This window comes from Xiphophorus hellerii, chromosome 2 (assembly GCF_003331165.1).
Source record: "Xiphophorus hellerii strain 12219 chromosome 2, Xiphophorus_hellerii-4.1, whole genome shotgun sequence".
Lineage (NCBI taxonomy): Eukaryota > Metazoa > Chordata > Actinopteri > Cyprinodontiformes > Poeciliidae > Xiphophorus > Xiphophorus hellerii.
In genome coordinates, this window is record NC_045673.1 from 11,717,905 (window position 1) to 11,737,470 (window position 19,566).

Here is a 19,566-nt window from a genome sequence, read left to right on the forward strand (position 1 = left end):
TTTTTTTTTTTTTTAGAGGAATCAGCAGAGTATGTGTTTGAACTCATGTGGAATGAATCAGCAATTTTTGGACGTACATATTAGTTGTATTAATATAATTGTTTTGATTCTACATTTGAATCAGTTGAGTAGAGTCTGCTTATCAGAATCGGCTCAGTCTGCAGTCAAATAATAAAAAAATCGACTGAGATGCCACAGGGCCTCTTCTTTTCTCAAGAGTATAATTTCTGGGTATTGACCCAATTGCGCACAGAGAGAGCCCTGACGACTATTTCTCTGTATCAGAGGTCCTCGTTATCTTGGTCAGCTGTTTTAAATGCAATATGCACAGAGATAACGTGGACTAAATAGTTCAAACAGGAGGTAGTCAATGACCCCACTGTGTTTGTAGTTTGTTGTCTGCTCCTTATAGTCAAGGACCTGCAAACATCCTTTTTGCCTCCAGTCCATATTGGTCACCAGCAGCTTCCAGCAGCTCAGACACACACAAAAAAAATGCTTAGACAGGTGTGAGGAACGGTGTCATGGTTAATTGATGTAATCTACATGGACACACCTGCTGGTGCTCTGCTCCTTTGTTCGGGGTCAGATCAGATGTACATACAGCAAATATTTGACGTTTGCTTGAATTTTGTGTTTTACCTGCTCCAGATAAACACGTTCTGTTTGTGGGGTCATAGTGAGCTGGAGCCTGTCCCTGCAGACACAGACAGGGTGCATTGAGGACAGGTTATCACTTCAACACAGGGCCAACACACACACAAATTCACCCCGACACACTCACCCATTCATACTCTAGACCCAGAGAGAAGAACTTATGCATGCAAACAGATGGACCTGCAAAGTCTCTGTGAGATGACAGAATTCTTCACTTTATAGTCTTACAAATAATAAATAATTTATTCAAAATTTTCCATTTATGCTCTGATTGTGTGTTAAGATTTGTTGCTATCCAGAAGGGTCTTTTGTAACCTCTAACCGATTTTCTTCTAGGATTGCTCTGTTGGCCATCAACAGTGACCAACTTTGCAGTTGGTCAGAAAACTTAATTTCTCTGAAGAGCATCCCCGCAGCATCATGCTTCCATCTCTGTGTTTCCTGGGCAGTGTTGTCTCCAGGATGATATGCAGTGTTAGCTTTTAGTCTCACATACCATTTCATGTGTAGGTCAAAAAGTTCTGCTCTTGCTACATAGATTGAGGCAAACTGCATAGGGAAATTATTTATAAATTCTTTAAATAATAAAACACATAATCCTTTCATAAAGACCAGAAGCGCATGTGTAATAATTCCCCTGTGCAGCTCCTCCAAAGTTATAAGACCACTCTTGACTGCTTTGCTGATTGACCTCAAGTGCAATAGGTAGGTTTGAAGTTCTGCCATATTCTTTCTATTTTAGAATGACCTGATTGAACAGCGCTGCAAAATCTAAAATTGAGCAAAAGTGGCTCTCAAAAAAGGACACTTGAGGAATTAGTTCAGTAGTTTATTGACATAGAAATAAAGACATGCTTTTAAAATTCAAGCCATGCTTACAAAGTGCTTTCATGTTGTTCTATTACAGTTTAGAGCAAAACTGAGTCAAAACTAAAGTGACTGAACTCCTACACAGAAACAGAAGGGACAAAAAGAGACCTCAATAGCAGTAATCCCATTTAGGCTTATTTTAAAAGCCTGGAAATAACTACTACAAAAAAGCAAAATCCCACTCTGTTCCAGTTTCCAGTCAGTGCTTTGATACATCCACTATCCTCTGTTCGTTCTGAAAGTTAAGACAACCTTCAGTCTCTGCTAAGAAATCTGCAGCAAGATCCTGGATTAGCAGCATTCATTTTAGTTGATTGAGTTGTGAGCGTTTGGAGTGAGGGGTCAGTGTGGTCAGCGGTTGTCCTCGCTGCTAAAGCTGCTTGTTTGCACATGGAGATTAAAGTGCTTTTTGGAGATTAGTACTGAGCTCACTCAAGTTCGGACAGCAGGAACAATATTGATGCTGAAAGCTGATGTTAGACAGACAGCTAAGTTTGAGAAAATAGTCTGCTGGTAAAATGTTTGTTAAACTTGGTGAAAAACTGGCACGATTGTAGTATTTATATTTTCTTATTTGTAGTATTTACTTTAAAAGAACATTAAGATAAGGCAAGTTTTGTCATCTAATTGATTGTAATGTATGCTCCTACTGTTTTCTGTGCCAAATACAGTTAATAATTGTGAATAGTCTGATCAGTTCTGGGAAATCTGTATTTATCACAGTTCAACTAACAGATAAATGTAATTGGATTACCTCAAGCTTCAAAACAAACTAAGTCTATGAATTCATAAAATAATGAATGATTATTGCTGTTTTATATTTCATGGGTCACTAAAATTGGAACCATACTTTGTCAATTGAGCTGAATTAAAAGATAAAACTCTTAACTCATTGTACAAATGTGTTCAAAAGATTTTGTTTGGAAAAAAGTTTACCTCTGCAGATCGTTGAGTTTGGAGAATATCTTTTCCATCATTTAAATTTTTTTGAGGCGACAGTGGTAGGAGTTCTGCTCCGAAAGTAGAAGTGTTCAATTTGAATAAAATCTCTGTAATATTGGTTTTATTAAACTATTAAAACTGTTCTGGTTTGCTGTGTTTAGATCAAACACCCAAACTTAAGTTAGAGCTTTGTCATTAGACATCACTTGCAGGTCTAATGACCTGCAAGAGATGCAGGGGTTTGGGATTTGGTATCTGCAAATGCTTAATCCCAAATGACTGATTAGGTATCACAAAAAGTCCTGATTGGAACATCTGCATGGACGAGTCTTGACTGGCCATCGCATACCATGGCTGATTTAGAAACCATAAATTTGTCTCAACTTGTCATGAAAACACAATTTATTATAAAAGGAATAATAAACTGTGAGAGCCCCCGGGTCTTTGAATCAAGACTGGACACTTCTGGCTGGATCAGGCATTGCCTCGCCAATTTCTCCTTTCTTTAGCTACTAAATCCTAAAATTATAGGAAGCTGGGGTTTCCTACCTCATCAATGATTTCCTGCCACTTCCCCTCATCATTAAGAAAGAAAAATCACAAAGCATATGTGACACACCACCAGTTGGCTCTTTTTCTCTCAGGAACATTTTAGTAATATACAGATTTAGTTCTTCGGCCATATTTACCCTTTGTTTGTTTGACATCTAACTCTCTCACAGCATTTTTTTTTTCTTTATAAATGCTGTAACATTCACAGATCTGAAGAAATTCCTCAGTGAGAACAGTGCTATCAAAAAGTCATTGAAAATTACTAGCTACAACTATAAAAAAACTAAATGGATAGGGTAAACATCGGTGTCAAGTTTTCCATCTGTGGTCCAATGGAAATGAATGATTTGGAAAGGTTGAATGCTCCAATACGCCTCTGATTGGAGGTGTGATGCTAGCCGTAGCTGTGGGGGCTGCGGGGGTTGATGGGGGAGAAGTCCTCCCTGCCGTTCTGTCCAATTAGCTGGTAGAGTCGGTGACTGAGGTTCTGCACCTGACAGGTGCCAAGAACGCACCCCACCCTCATCAGATGACCATGGCCCCTTGAGCTTCCACTGTTGGCATGACGACGACCCCTTGAACCCCGCTGCCACACCGGTTCCACCGGCAGCGAGTTATTGTTTCCATGAAGAAGCATGTCAGACAACTTTGATGATGGGTCTCTGTGCGGTGGGGCCCTCCCAGTGTGTTGTGTATCTTCCTGTGGGATTGGATTACTGATGGCAGCAGAAAGATCAGACACACCTGGTGGGGAGTTGGGGTAAGACGCTTTACAGATTCTGGGTTCACCTAACCTGAAAAAACAGGAAATAATGCAGAAGAATAAATATATTGTTTTTTTTTGTTGTTTTTTTTATACAAATGGGAAATTAATTTATTGCTATCCTTTATAAAAAAGACATAAGTTACTATTTCACTGTATTCTAGTTCTACCAAAACTATAAATACAGACAGTACCAACAAAAATAATTCACAATTGAGAATAATTTTGTTTGACTAAGTTTGCCACAGAATGCTATTAAATCACATGTCCAGTATGCTGGTCAACTAGGTCTCTAAACTGTTGCTCTAAGACAACATTTATTTCAGACTTCCTCCTTTATTTAGTCAGATTTCCCAAAAACTTGCACCTCACATTCAAGCAGAAGTTTTTGTTATCACCACTCTCTCCTTGGTTGTACATTATGTTTTGCATTGATCCCTGATTTCAGTTCTCCATAAATGATGCCATTACTCTTCCTAACTTTCTGCTGTGGCCTCTTTTGACTTATCTATGCACATTACTATAAACGTGAAAGACAGCAATTGTTCCCGTCATGAGATTGTAAATTTGATCTTTTTCTCCAAGCAGTGAAAAAATAGATAAAAATAGTAGAGGAAATATCAAAAGGACTTTGACTTGTTTCAGACTTGCCTCACAGAATAATCGCTTTGCGATTGTTGTGTTCTTTAAAACCCTTTCAGCGCCTACACTTTTGACCCTGCAGAGCAGAGCTGCTAAATAATGATTTTTTTGTTTCCTTTGTAATTTCTTAGTTAATAGTTTAAATTTCCCTGAGTCTCAAATATGGGCCAGCAACCCCTGAAGTTTGCTCTCCTTGCTGCACCCAACCAGACTGGAGTGGTTCAAACCGACAGACCTGAGAAGCAGCTGACGCTACTGTTTGCTCGGTCATCAGCACAGCTTAAAGAAAATATTATTTCGAGTTAATCAACGACAGCATGCAGCTGGTGCATTCTCAGGGGAGCACAGAGGGAGAGAACAGGGAAGTTAGAGCCATGAAAAGCATTATAGACGTTGCAGAGAGGCTCCAACACCTTTCCCCAGGTGTGTCTTTAAAGCACTCATTTTCCCACCTCCATGCTGACTTGCAAAGTTTTTGTCTTCAGTCGTCACAATGCCCCTTTTTTCTTTATCTTTAGACGTTCAAGAGTTCAAATGCATAAAAGTCAGATGACTCTTTAGAGATTATGCAACATCCAGTGTACATGAGAAAAAATTGTAATGACATAGCAAAGTTAATTATTGTTACAAAAGTTATGTGTGTTTGAACCAAGATAGTGGAATTCATGTATATTGCTTTGCAAAAGGACACATACAATTAATTTCACTTTAAATATACAGCTCAATTTCACAAACATCTCAAGAGAGTTTACAAAAAAGGAATTTCAATCTGATCACATAAACATTATAATTGATCCCAGTTTTTAAAGTGCATTAAGCTCAGTTTATCATTAGATAGATAGATAGATAGATAGATAGATAGATAGATAGATAGATAGATAGATAGATAGATAGATAGATAGATAGATAGATAGATAGATAGATAGATAATAATAATACTGGATTTCGGTTTAACTTTCATGGTATGTGTGTTACAATCCTGATGTTATCACAAAAAAAGGCAAACCATTTTTTCTTGTTCTCAATGATCCTTATATGAAGAAGGAAACCATATAAAATACGCAGGTATCTCATAAAACCCATTACTTAATCTCCTTGCTTATTTTTTTATTTTGGGGGACGCTACAATTTTGTGTTATTACAAATGAGTAAATGCTTGTTTATCCGATTATTTTTTACCTTTAAACAAAATGTAAAAATAATTGCTAAAGATTTTTTTATTTGTTTGTTTGCTGTGAAAAGTGGGCTAGAAAACAGTTAGTAATCCAACAGCTAATACTAACTGGTTTTCTGATCACTCCTCTGGCTGGACACCGTTTCCCTCACTGCCAACACAAATGCAATCTCTCACTGTGTTTTACTGGTAAAAGCAGTTTTAAATGGTTTTAATGGGTGCTCAATGGATAATACACACCCAATTCCATTTCTTGATAATTGATTATATTGTGAAATTGCACATAAATGTAAAGATACCCTCACTTTACACAAACTATGGTATTATTTAAATGTATCATAAATATGTATATTTTCTTTCCACCCATCTAAAACACTCATCCACCCAGAACAATTATATGATTAAGCAATCACTTGTAGTTGAAAAAAATGTCTCTGTGTATCATGGGAGTTCCATTTGTTATTTGGAGTTATGCAAGTTAAAATTAAATAAAGCTGGTTCAAATTTATTATGTGTACAGAGTTATGTATCAGTTGTAAAAAAAACAAAAAACAAAAAGTTAACCAAAAGAAATGAAAGGTAATGATTTTACCACAAACAAATGAAAGAAAAATTTGTTTCTGAATGCTCACGACTTTTGAGTTGGTGGGAAACCTTGTGTTCTCCTGGATAAGTGAAGCACTATCAATGTCATGGGTTTGACCTCATTATTTTTTATGAACACATCCTCTTGATCCTTTGATCTGTCTACGCACATCATAAGTTCTGTTTATTACTTTTGTCTAGAAACATTATTTTGTTTGAGGCACAAAACAAACTGAGTTGTCCATGCGTAAGAAACTTTCTTTAAAGTGCAAAATGATACCGAACTGGGGTGTTTAGGAGAACTGAAGCTGTTGAAAAAGACAAAACAAGCCAGACACAAAATATTGAATGGGTGTAGTAATGCAAGTGTTCATGCCTTCCACTTTTATATATTTTCTAACCATAAAACCTATGAATACTCAAAATATGAAATGGAAATACTTTCTGTATTTCTTTTTTTAGAAGTGAAAAAGTAATTTCAAAAGCAATGTTTCACAGTGAAAAATCTTTGTGGACACTCCTCTCTTTAAAAAAGGACGTGAGCATCAGGTATCTCACCTAGATCTGCAGTGTAACATTACTGGTTAGAACCACAGCAGAAAGTCAATGTGAATGTTGCCAGAATTATACAGGTTTTGAATTACAGTTATTGTCATAATATCAACCATTCACTCCTGTGGGGATTGGATTTAGAACATAAGACTTTTATGTCCCTTGTTTGCGTCACCAAGCACTTTTCCTGACTTCCTCATCCTTAAAAGACTAATCACTGTACATATCTTCACTTTGTGAATTCAAAATGTTAGATGAAGACTTTGCCAACACCAGTTTTTCCACCTCAGGTGGATGTGGTGCTATACAAGTTTGGCTTTCCAAACATACAGTAATGTTATGTTAATGTTAGTAATGTCTTTTGTTTTCTAAATTTGGATAGATCCCACATATAAACAGCACCATGGCAAATTATTAAAATAGAATAAAATAAAAACTAAATATGTTTTAAATGCCTGCCTGAATATCAGAGCAGCATTTTATTTGAAAAGCATTTATTTGAGACATATCAATCTCAGGAAAGTCATAAAACTAAATGCTTCAGCATATTGCAGTGGAAAAAACTCAAGCCAGTTGCCAATCATTTCTGAAGTTTAGCACAATGACTTTCATGACACACCCCACATGTGGTAATAGAACCCAAGTGAAGCAGATGGGATATATTTGAGATTCCACAGGGCTTTGCTAGCAAGCTAAGAGTTGAAGTTCTTGACAACTAAAAAAACCCTGAATAAGTTTAGCTTGTTGTAAAGATATATTCTCTTCCCTGTTAAAAATACAAACATCCACCATTCCATCACTTTGAATTGTCAAAAATAATCTTACTTCCTCTCTTCCTGTGTGAATTTTGCGACAAATAATGTGAACCAATGAGGGGACAGAGATCAAAATGAGCTTCACCAAAATTTCTCCCATGGTTCAACACAGCAAGAGATTGTCTACAAAATGAGCACACATCAGCATGCTCACACACCCATGCTCACACACCTCCCTTCCTCAACTCCTCGAAACTCTTTTTGCACAGACAAAACTTTGAGTCTCCATCAGATTCCCGCTGTTTCACAATAAGGTCCTCCTTTTCTCTCTCTCTTTACCAGCTTCTTGTTCTCTTTTGGCATTTTGGATAAGTGGCAGTGTGATGCAATATCAGCCTGAGTTGAATAACTCAGATGTTTTTTTTCTCCTCTACATCCAGGGGTTTGCTATTAAGGTTAAACTAATTTACTTTGAATTGTCCTGCCTGACTTCCACATTATCTTGCTCTTTGTGTTTATATTGTTGTACATTCCCTCTTTGCTACTGCCAGGGTGAAGCTTGGCCCCTCGGTATGTGAATCTATTCCTGCCCCAAATCCCACTAAATCACCCTCACCTCCATCTCAACCTCCTGCTGCAGAGACGAATAACCTCGTTCTATTGGTGGACCCTTTTCCCACATAAATGAATGCCAAAAAGCACTAATGGACTTCATTTTTCACCAACTGCTGCTCAAAACTACAATCATGAGTGTTTTACCTTTATAAGGGGCCATTTTATGTATTTCCCAACATAGTGCTCTGGGAAGGGAAGCTCTGTGAGGTAACAGCATGTCTAGAGACTGCAGCTCCAAGGAGGAGCTTTGTACAAATAGGCAGCGTTTAGCAAGCATTTAGGCACCCCCTTAATGGCTGCCAAGGGAGATTGAAGCATTCCTCATGCATGAAAAAATCAAAGCAACACTCTGGGTATGTTTTTGATGAAGGAATAATATTAAAGCATGATGTAAAGCTCAAAAAATACTATTTGACATAATACCTCCCTTTTAACTCTAATTATAAAAGTTCAGACAGTGTTTCATGCTATAAGTCTAAACAATAACAACGAAATGAAAACAAGTGAATATTTAAATACTGTATATTATCATTATTATTACTGTTATTACTATCATTATTATTATTAAGCAACACCTATCATCCTATGTTGAATGTCCTGCTACTTCTGCTGATGTTAGAAGTACATATAATCTTGTTACATAAAATCTGTTCTTTTCCAAAGTCCAATTCCATTATAATTAGCTTTGTGTTGAAAACAAAACAAGACTTTAGCAAATAAAAAAGCATGATTTGTGTGTATTTGCCGTTTTTGTGTGAGTGCAAACAGTAATCTGAATTGTTTTAAGAGCTTGTGATTCAAGAAAGCAGAGGGTTACCTGTGTCTGTGAGCTCTCAGACTCCGGGACTGGATCTCCAGAGGCAGGAGGCTGAGCAGCAAGCACAGCCACACCAGGGGGAGGCCAGTCATGGCAGCAGAGAGGGGCAAACCTTCCTGTAGGAAGCAGATCTCAGTAGAGCCAGGTAGGATCAAAAATTGGATTTTTTTTTTTTAAATAACAGAGAAAACAGCTGTGAGCAACAGCTGAGTCAAAGCAAAATTGTAGATTATAAGTCCTATCTAACAGGTAAAGAGTTCCGGATTGGCTTTAATGAAAACCAGCATCATCAGGCGTGTCTCCTGCGTCCTCTGAGCACTGACCTGTTATCTGACGTGAGAAGTCAGTACTTGATTGGAGTGCTCTTTGGGAACAACTGGAGGGTTTCTCCTTTATAAATCCACTCTGGAGAAGCAGGAGGAGGCGGGAGGAGGGAGGCTTATTCTTTTTCCTCCTCAACAACCAAAACCTCCAATAACCTAATTAAACTCCCCTTAAAGCTCCAGTCTTCTCATGTGATAGTAGTTGGAGCAGAAAGCCGTGTGCTGTATTGTGTGTAAATGTGTAAGCCTGAGTAATAGGACCCCTGAAGATTGTTTAGGGGATCTAAAGTTAGATTTTATGTCACAACTCTTTTGGCTTCTTAATGCAATGGAAAGATAATAGTATAATGGAGAAACTCGTCTCCATTACACTTTACAAGATTGTAAAGGCTTAAAATCTCCTGAGGATTGTTGAAAACTGCCTTTACATAGATTTTTTTTTAATTGAGATATAACTCGATAAATTTTTATTTTTTAAATGGGGTCTTAACTGTTATGAATACACAATATCTGGAAGGAATTGTCTGATAAATAACATGTTGTACCAAAAGTGTAAAAAGAGTAAGATGTTCGTACACCCTCAGGCCTTTTTACAATGTTTTTTCCATAAAGGACAGACATTTAGACATTTATAAGGTCAGCAGCAAAACTTGACATTTAACTGCTGTCCTCTGTGTGTTTCAGAGCAAATAAAATTTTATGAAGTAATTTCAAGCAAATTCATTTCTGGAACCTCTTCCTTTTGTTTAATGCTTTGTGACGTTCTCCTGTTGAGCAACGTAAAGTCCAGCAGCATTGGGATTTAGTTTGGTAAGACCAGCTCTCAGCTGATGATGTTTTCAGATGATCTGTTTGTAACTCACATGCACCTAAGGAAAAAATGCTCTTACACATTAGAACAGCAAAGAAGGTTTTAGCTTTGCATGAACTGATTGTGATGAACAAAGAGTTCAGCTCTGAGGCAACCTGCGATTCTTGTTTTATGAGCTCCAGACATGAAAGGTCTGAAGAGATTGTGTTCAGAATTAGTAAAGAAGTAAAGAAAGTAAGGGATCTGTAGAGGTACTACAGTAGTCCAAGCATCCACTGCAGTGAAATTGTTCTCTGTACCATGAAAGAACTTTTCTTTTCTGCCAAGGAGGACACAGATGAGAACATCAGAGTCTGGGTCTAATTAAAGGACTCTTCTGTATTTTGAGGTGGCTTCAGTTCTTAATTAAAGGACTGTGCGGTGAGGGCGCTCCTGTCTGTGACTCAGCAGTTTGTGGTATTAAAGTCTGAGCTCAGTTTGCAGCCTCGACTCAGTCCAGCATGTGCATTAACACATCCTCAACCTGCCTAGAGAACAAGCCTCGGAGTGTGTGTGACTGCAGGGGTTTGCGGTCACACAAACTCCAGACAACCCACATTTATCCTCTCTCCCCCTCTGAGTCCTTTGCTAGATTAAGCACCTTGCAAAGATTCAGTTTTCATTACTTGTGTCTGCTCAACAAGTCAGACTGAAATCAAAGACTGTACTTTAGATATCTCTGTTCGCTCAATTTTTAATTGAACCCTTTTCACTATTTTTGCCCTGATTTCCTTCTCATGCCTATAAAACCAGCAACATTTTACCCCTAGTAAAGATAGGATGAAAAAGAAATTTAATAAATGAATCTTTTTTTTTTTTGCAATCTCACTCTGAAAGTAATATATATTTTTAAGGTTTTGTTGCCTCTGGTGGCCTTTATATGACAGTGAATTGACAGGAATGTGTAATGAGAGAAGGGGATTTTGGATTTTATAAATGTGGTGTTTTATTTAATGATGTAATGATTATTTTTTGTTTTTATTCTTAGACTTGACTATTACTATAATGATAGTTTTTCCATTTAAAACATCTCTACAATGTTGTTTTGATAGGCTTTTTGGATATTAAATTGTTCTTTTGAAATGCATTATTCATTGAGGAGGTAAAGAAATAAAATTGGACTGAAAAATGAGTTACTAGACTGATCGACTTGTGACCAATGGCTTAAAGAAATGCTCTCTATGTCACAGAAAGTCATGTCACTAAACGTTAACAGAAACTCTGGTTGCTCTGATTTTTGGGGCTACCAATTGTTGTGCATCTGGAAACTTTGTGGAGAAATAAATTAAAAATGTGATATTTATTTTCTAACTTAAATTGATGGCAGGCCAGCTGCTAAAAAATATTAATTCATTGTAAAACTATTACATATCTTTACCAGGGGTGTCAACAAATGTGAACACCATAAGATGAATCACCCCAGTGAACATCACATTGTGACATGGACTCCAGAGTAAAACAACTATTATGTTGCATATGTCAAACATATTGGATAGAAGTAGACATCGTCTATAATGAGTGCTCAGTGCAGCAGAACCAAACAGAACATGCAGAAATTAATTCATGATAAACAGAATGATAGGTGGCGTTTCTTAAAAATATGTTGTTAAAATGTAATTGATTGTCTCAATTTTTGCCATGGGTATGACTGCTTGGTTTAATTAATCGATTTCAGCAATGACTCGTTTTGGAGGTTGCAGCTGCATGGTTTTGGTCGCCCCTTAGTGGTGACATAAGAAATTACATGACCAGCTAAAAGATGTGCAAACTCTTGTATTTTATTGTTAAAAGAGCAATAATGTTCATGTTCACCTTTTTGCTATATATTTTTTTTATTTTTCATGTGTTTGAAAGTGTTGTGATTAAAAAACATATTGTTAGTTAGAAAAGAAAACTGATGCATTCCTATTGGTAGGATGAATCAACTGCAAGTTACATGTAAAAAAAAAAAAAACTATAGTTACAACTAAAATTGTTACACTGTTAGAAATTGCTACATTACATTTTTAAAAAGGCTGTGGTAAGTTAATTAAAAATACTAAAATTATAAGATCCTAGTAGTATTGCACAGCTTACAACATTGATGTATGTAATAATTACATTGCAAAGGGTCATTTGGAATGAAGTATTAGCTAATACACTTACTGGTCTCTTTAATAGGTATACTTTGCTGTTACTCCTTTTCCCTTTGTCACTGATTTATGTCTTCATGGTACAAATTCAACAAGGTGCAACAATTATTGAGATTTTTTTCCATATTGCACAACAGAATCAAGAAATTGCAGCAGACTTGTCAGCTGCACATTCATTATGTGAAATTTGCATTCCACCATTCTCCAAATCTACTGGGTTAAGACTGTGGTGACTGAGAAGGTTAACAGAGTACAGTGAACTTAAGCTTTTCTCTCTTTGGTATGATGACAATAACTTGTTTCCAGAAGTTGCATTTCTTTTATTTTGCATTCTTTTAAAGTATTTTTTTATAAACCCAACTCATGCAAGCAATCAAGATCTTACCTGTGGTAAACAGTTACAGTCTATGAACTGTAACTTATCTTTACCACAGATAAGATATACAGCATAAATGTCTTTAACTTACAGTTATGCTAACCAAGTTTATTTTACAAGATAGCTAAGCAAAGGTATAAGTCAAATTATATATATATATATATATATATATATATATATATATATACAGTGTTGTATAGTAACGAAGTAAAAATACTTCACTACTTTACTTAAGTATATTGTGGAGTACTTCATACTTTCCTGGAGTATGAAAATGTTTGATGACTTTCACTTTTACTTCACTATTTTTCCGAACTTAATTGCGTACTTTTACTCCGATACATTTTCAATGTGTGGTTTAGTTACTCGTTACAAAAAAGCGAGAGAGAGAAACAAAGTGTTTTGACCCCACCTACTGATTAGCAAGTAGCAAGTAGGCTACCGAACAAAGTCGTAGCCTGCTTGCCTGGGCTTGTTCATCACCTCCAATAGGATACACCTGTTTCGCTTCTCCCATTGTTGGGGAAATTAGAACTCAGAACACCTTACAGCGGGCGGAAGGGAGGGTCGGTCGTACAGAGAACAGTGCTGCCCGCACTGACGCGGCTCAGGGATTACGTGACACGCAGCGCCGTGCCCTATCATGCACTGTAAGCTATGTAATGTGTTTTGAGGCAATTGACCAAAATCCCGGACAATTCTTAAATTCCCCCCGGACATCTTTTTAGGTCTGAAAAGTAGGACATGTCCGGGAAAAAGAGGACGTCTGGTCACCCTAGTTCAATGGGGGACAGAAGCCATAGCGATAGCAATTTAGACTAAATGTAACGAATATAGGAAAGGCATGCAAGTTCAAAACCACAAACCATTAACATGTGCTACTCTTTAAAACTGGAACAATTTATTAGCAGGTTTCATTCTGCCTGCACTTGGTTGGGTACATTATTTTATGTTTATTTGACAAGTTTACCAAAATATCAGACATGTCATTCAAACTTGCCTTGTTTTACTTTTTACTTGTACTTTTCATTACATTACTTGAGTACATCCATTTTTACAGTAATTTCCATACTTAAGTACAAGACGTTTCAGATACTTTAAGACTTTTACTCAAGTAACATTTCAGTCAGTGACTTCGACTTTTACCAAAGTCGTATTTTGGAGAGGTACTTGTACTTTTACTTGACTCTGAGATTTCAGTACTTTATACAACACTGTATATATATACAGTTTATATAAAGATATTTCTATTTTTTTTCTAAATCCTTTTTTTGTTAGTGGCACAGACAGGGTAAAAGTATGCATGGTGGTCGCAAATAATTTGAAAAATATACATTTGTGTTCCCATTTCTTTAAGCTCCATCACAAAAGAAAGAAAAAAATTGTTGAAAAAGTTGATAAGGGCTTGAAAAATGTCCCCATTATGGGCCAATAAAGAAATTTCCATTTTATTTTATGGGATCTTGGCAATGAATCAGGGTTGGAAACTGAAATGGCTCAATAAACCTAGGATAAAGTGGTTTGTGCACAGTTACATAAAAGATGGATGAATTGTTTTTATGCTAAAATCCAAAATCTGAAATTAAAGAAACAAAAAGGGAGCAGAAAAAAATCTGGTATCCCAGTTTACAACACCAAACTGTTATAATTCCAGAATTTCGCATAAAAATTACTTTTAATAAAAAGCATTCAGTCGCTCATCATGTCACAATCTTTTCTCACAAATCTTTATACAAAGATTGAGCAAAATCTTAATCTGCAGAGATGAACATTTATAGCAACTACATCTACACTTCACTCTTGTGGGACCTCAAGAATCCTAGTACAACAACATCTCCATTTGGTTGGCCACGATTAATTCTTGAAGTAACATTTAAGTTGAATCTTACATGAAAGAAGGTATGGATGATGACAATAAAATAATGCACAGTTATGCTAAAAACCAACATGCAATATAGATTTTATGATAAAAAAGACAATAACTGAATAACTGAGCTCCCAACTGGAAGCATAACTCTTATATCATCTTGGCATTTTACATCTTCCAGACTTGTCTTTTTTAAAAAAAAACTAAGCTATGACATAAATCGGAGTTCTACAAAGAAGAGTCTGATATTACAGACTGAAACCAATAAATAAGCAAAAGTAAGGAAATTTGAGTGTTTCATCCGTGCCGCTCCAGAGCGTTAATAAGGTCCTGCAGAGGCTTCATGTCTTCAGGCTCCAGCAGCGAGTGCTGCTGGCAGAAAAGAGTCAGGTGAGAGAAAAGAGTGTTGAGGTGTGGGTGCATGTCCAGAGCAAGCACCTCACTGTAGTGAGACCAGTAAATGTGAGCCAGGGTCCTTAAAAGCAGTAGGAAGACCTTCTGAACCAGGAAGATGAATCCCGTCGGAAACGTTGCACCTGAAGTAAAGAAAAGAAACAAGGATTTTAAGTTCCACCTGGATGAAGATGTGTGGCAGAGCAACATAAAGATATCAGTGCAAGCTACCTGCTTTAGTGGGGAACACATCTTCATCAGTCAGAAGCTCTTGAATGTACGACATGGCGTAGTCAAAGTAAAGTGGAGCAGAGCATTTCAGTTTCCTGCCATGGTCATCAGTCCAAAAGTAGACCCTGGAGATGGGAACAAAGACCCTCATGAGGATGTGACCTATTGTGTCAGATGGTTCCTTCTTCCCATTGAAATGGTGCTAAGCTACACAGTATATTGAATCACAGTATCTAAATACTCCATTCAGTTCAGACGTCTGCTGTGGTGAAGACGTCTAAATCCAGTCCTTATTGGTTTGTTCCCTAGATCAGATTTCAAGTGTTGTTTTTGGACAATTAGACTATTTAATGTCTGATTAAAACACTTGGGGTTGCTTTGTTGTGATTAAAGTTTTTTGTTTTTTTTTCATCCTATAAGAGCTTACAGAACCTTTTGCTAGATAACTTTTACTAAACTATTTTGTTCTGTTCATTTTATATGCACATGGTTCATTGTTATGTCCCCAGAGAATATTCACAACCACTACAAACAACATAAATCACTGTGCAGATGTTGGAGCCACTAGACACCAACATTTTTAACTCTCTGGTATTTAAATAAATCCTGTTCAATCGTAATGCGAACAAGGTAGAATGCTTTACACTTTTTGATTCTTTTAAAGAATCAAACATTCACTTTAAGCAAAAATAGACATGTACTATAAAGGGACAGATATTCCCTTTATCTGTATAGCTATAGTTTAAGATAAATTTCAAAATGTTTTTTCTTCCTTAATTTGTTATTTTGTTACATAGTTATTTATTTCTATTCTTTTTTTTGTTGCTGTTATTTTGTCCTTAAAACCTCTGGAATTTAAACATAACTATCTTTTTGTATGCCTTATCATGTAATTTTCACCTTTAGCCACCCTCCATGGCTGCAGTGTAATGCTCAGTAACTTACATGTTGCCTGGTCCACAGGCAGTTGGGCAGGTGCTGGGAGTGCAGAACTCTGACAGAGCGCTGGAGAACAGGTTTATGTGGTTGAAAAAAGCCACAGCTGAAACATAACAGACATGAATACCAATAGCCATGTTTTTCCTGGCATCTACTGTGGAACACAAACATCAGCTGATACTCACTGTTGCTGGCCAGCCACTCTGCTTTGTCCATGCCAGGCGGCAATGATATGAGGGCAAACATGTTAGCGTCTGTGATCCTCTGGCAAGCATTTTGCCGCTGCAGATACGGACACTCCTCCTGGTTATTGTTGTTGATTCCGCTTGGGAAGACAGCATAAAGTTAATGACGCGAAGGAACAAAATTAGAAAGGCTGCAGGAATGGGGAAATACAGCCCCGTAAAACAACCAATGGGATGGTGGATTAATTATTCCTACTGCAGTTTGGAGATAATGCACTCGTCTGTCTTGAGCCTTTTGTTGCTGGCTCACACATCAGGAAAAAACATTAAAAAAATACTGCAAAAACAGCAATACTTCAGCAGTTAATGCAATAAAGCCAATCAAATCAGGGCTGCAGTAATTACTGATAATGAGGCCGACTGCTGCAGTGGTCAGGGCTGCAGAGAGAATAAGTGGATGGAGTAAAGCTGTGAGGCTTTGCACCATGCACCACTTCCCAGTTACATGTGTTGAGAATGATAGTGGGACATGTTTGGAGTGTCTGCAGGGAATGCTTTATGCAAATGCCAAAGTATTCTGGAAAGTCAAACATGGCAACGTAATTTGACTATTTAAAACAGGGTGATAGGTTTAACTACTCTGTTGAGTCAACACTTTTCCCTGAAACATTAGTGGGGAATTTTTTTAAAAGTATTTTAAATCCTTTTTATACATTTTTCACAGATTGTATGGATTTATGGCTGAACTTTGACTGGAGCATTCTAATATAATTTCATAAAGGACAGGTTTTTGGAATGCATGATTTATGGTTCCCCTGAAACTGATTTCCTCACCAGAGGTCTCTTTGCAGATGCATTACACTCATTTTCAGATGATAAATGAGCAGCGAATTCTCAAAAACTTTCAGATTTTTCAGATATTTTTTTTACCTAGCCCTACTTTGAACTGGCACATCACTTTATCCCTGACCCGTCTGATGTACTTTGTGGTCCTCAAAATGCTGTTATTCAAAAGGTTTTCTAAAAAAAAAAAACCCTCACACAACAATTTACAAAGTTTAAATAACCAGACAACCACACTTTTCTTACAAAAATATATTTCATACTCAGTTTTCCAGGTTGTAGGTATTTTACATTCATATTGATATAAAATATTAAAATTCACCACTAATTTGTCGGAGATATTTCTGCAGTGGGCAGGATTGAAATAAATGTATTTGTCAACTGAAAATAAGTAACAAAGAAAGGGTAGTAAAAAAGGAGATAGGGGATATGAAAAGGAAAGAAATCACATTAGGGAGAGAAAGAACACGAGGTTAGGGAGGAATGAAACAAATTACAAAAATAAGGATGTAAGGAGTGAAACAAAAGGAGGATGCACGCAAGGAAGGAAACACAGGAAGAACACACAAAAGGAAATTATGGGAAGTAGGATGAAAAAAATTGAGACAGAAAAAAATTAAGAATGAAAGGAGGCCCACCACAACGTATGTTGTAAAGACTTAGGCAACAAGATGGGTAGGAAGAACAATAGGCAGGAAGGTACGAGGACAGGAGGAGGAAAAAAGATAGAAAAGAAGGAAAACAGAAACAATCTACTGGTAACTTTTCTACACTATACAGGAGCCCTGAATTATATTTGATTAAGTGACTCCTGTTAGCAATTTATTCAATTTATTTAAAGGTATCAAAGTAATGGTGGCTAAACAAATACAAGCTACATTTTCTGATTTTAATTGTAAGACAAAAAAGTAAACAATACAATGTTTTAGTCTTTCCTCCACTTCACAATAATACATTGTGTTGGTCTCTTATATCAAATTCTTCGAAATATATTGAAGATTGTGGTTGTAAAATGTGGAAAAAGTTCCGCTTAAAATTTTAGTATTTCTAAGTACAGTGAAGAATGCAGTACTCAAATGGAGAAACACGCGGCAGCTGAAGGTTTACACAGAGTGACCTTGCCTATTCTGATAAGGAAAACACTGTTCTCTGTATGAGGTTTCACTCCTCCCTCCCTCCGGTCTGGTGTAAATATGTGTGAGAGAAAGGTGGCTGGGGAGAGACAATTTGCTTAATGGTTTAAACAGGAGGCTTTTGCCTAAAGGTACAGCACTGGGGTGAATAGTGACAGTGAAGAATGTAAACATTTGCTATGCGTGGCACAGTAGCACAAATCCAAGCCAAACTCCTCTAATGTCCACAGGAACCTCTTATACCAACATCCTGCTCTTCTGCAGCTTCACGGTGTTAACTCAATTACCAGCCTCCTGGCTGGCAGCGCACACGAGCACAATGAACCCGGAGGCCATTCATAATGTTATGTTTGTGTGTAAACAGAACACCCCCCCCCCCACCACCACCACCCTTGAAAATGCTGCACCCTTGCTTTTGGCAGTCTGGTCACCTTTCCGTCAGCCGTAAGGCTGAAGTTAATGTTCTTTAGCACAGCCAGTAGGCTGGAAAATTAGGAGCTATCATCTTCTCAACAACATGTGTTACTGGTGTAAGAGAAACCCACAATCACTGATGGCATCACACAAGTATGTAACACACACACACACACACAGAGACATTTAGTTTTTGTCTGGAGGGCATTCCTCTGAACCATGTGTAGTCAGGTTTCTGTAGTAGTAATAGTTTCAGTTTGTTCAACATTTGGATTCATTAGAGAAGATCAAGAGAACAGCAGAAAGAGAGAGCGTGTAAGAAAGGACATTTATTTATATGTAAACCAAGAAGTAGGTAAGAAGAAATGCAACTTACAGTTTCTCACTGTGGATGTCAGACGGCTGAGGAGTCTTGGTGTCTACCTTTGTAGCCGAGGGGTAACTGTGGCAGCCCCCCATGGCGTAAAGCTAAGAGCAGAGCTGTTTGCTGAGCCAGCCCCACTTTTCCATCCCAAACACACTAACCCACACACTTCTGCGCACTGTGGGCAGCACACGTAAAGTCCAGCTCCAACACAAACATACCTCAGCAGCTTGCAAACAGGCTCACACAGCTCTCACACACACACACACCAAATAAATCCCTTCTTCAAGACGTTTCCCAAATTATAGTTGGAGTTCAGGCAAAATGACGCTTTCCAGCTGTCTCTTTCTTTTTTTGCTTCACTTCTCCAGTGTCAGTGTGTTTATGTCTCCTTTGTCTGGAGTTCCACACCCAGCAGGCTCCTCCTTCTCTCTCCGTTCGAAGCAGACAGGCAGGTTTCTCTACAACCCATAAAAGTACAAAACAACTCCGCCTTCCTCCCCTTCCTTCCCACCCACTCGCTTCACGAGTGGACGCTTCACAGATGGAACAGCCAGGTACAGATGATAAACTAATGGTTCAAAAGTTTTGC

The 19,566-nt window shown here is 37.4% G+C and overlaps 2 protein-coding genes across 3 annotated transcripts; both read right to left on the reverse strand.

Annotated features, from left to right (window-relative positions):
- Positions 1–1,471: 1,471 nt before the first annotated feature.
- adm2b (adrenomedullin 2b) lies at positions 1,472–9,415 on the reverse strand. 2 transcript variants are annotated; one of them, XM_032578253.1, is made up of 3 exons: positions 9,248–9,415; positions 8,925–9,040; positions 1,472–3,815 (listed from the first exon to the last, which is right to left on the reverse strand). In XM_032578253.1, the coding sequence occupies exons 2-3, from the start codon at positions 9,014–9,016 to the stop codon at positions 3,416–3,418; spliced, it is 492 nt and encodes a 163-aa protein (XP_032434144.1). In that variant the 5' UTR covers positions 9,017–9,040; positions 9,248–9,415; the 3' UTR covers positions 1,472–3,415. The 2 variants fall into 2 exon arrangements, with proteins under 2 accessions (XP_032434144.1, XP_032434135.1); XM_032578244.1 differs by having other exon boundaries at positions 8,925–9,414.
- Positions 9,416–14,037: 4,622 nt separating this feature from the next.
- Positions 14,038–19,434, reverse strand: LOC116733106 (MOB kinase activator 2). Its single transcript, XM_032583831.1, has 5 exons — positions 18,987–19,434; positions 16,221–16,360; positions 16,042–16,138; positions 15,097–15,221; positions 14,038–15,008 (listed from the first exon to the last, which is right to left on the reverse strand). The coding sequence occupies exons 1-5, from the start codon at positions 19,067–19,069 to the stop codon at positions 14,770–14,772; spliced, it is 684 nt and encodes a 227-aa protein (XP_032439722.1). The 5' UTR covers positions 19,070–19,434; the 3' UTR covers positions 14,038–14,769.
- Positions 19,435–19,566: the final 132 nt, after the last annotated feature.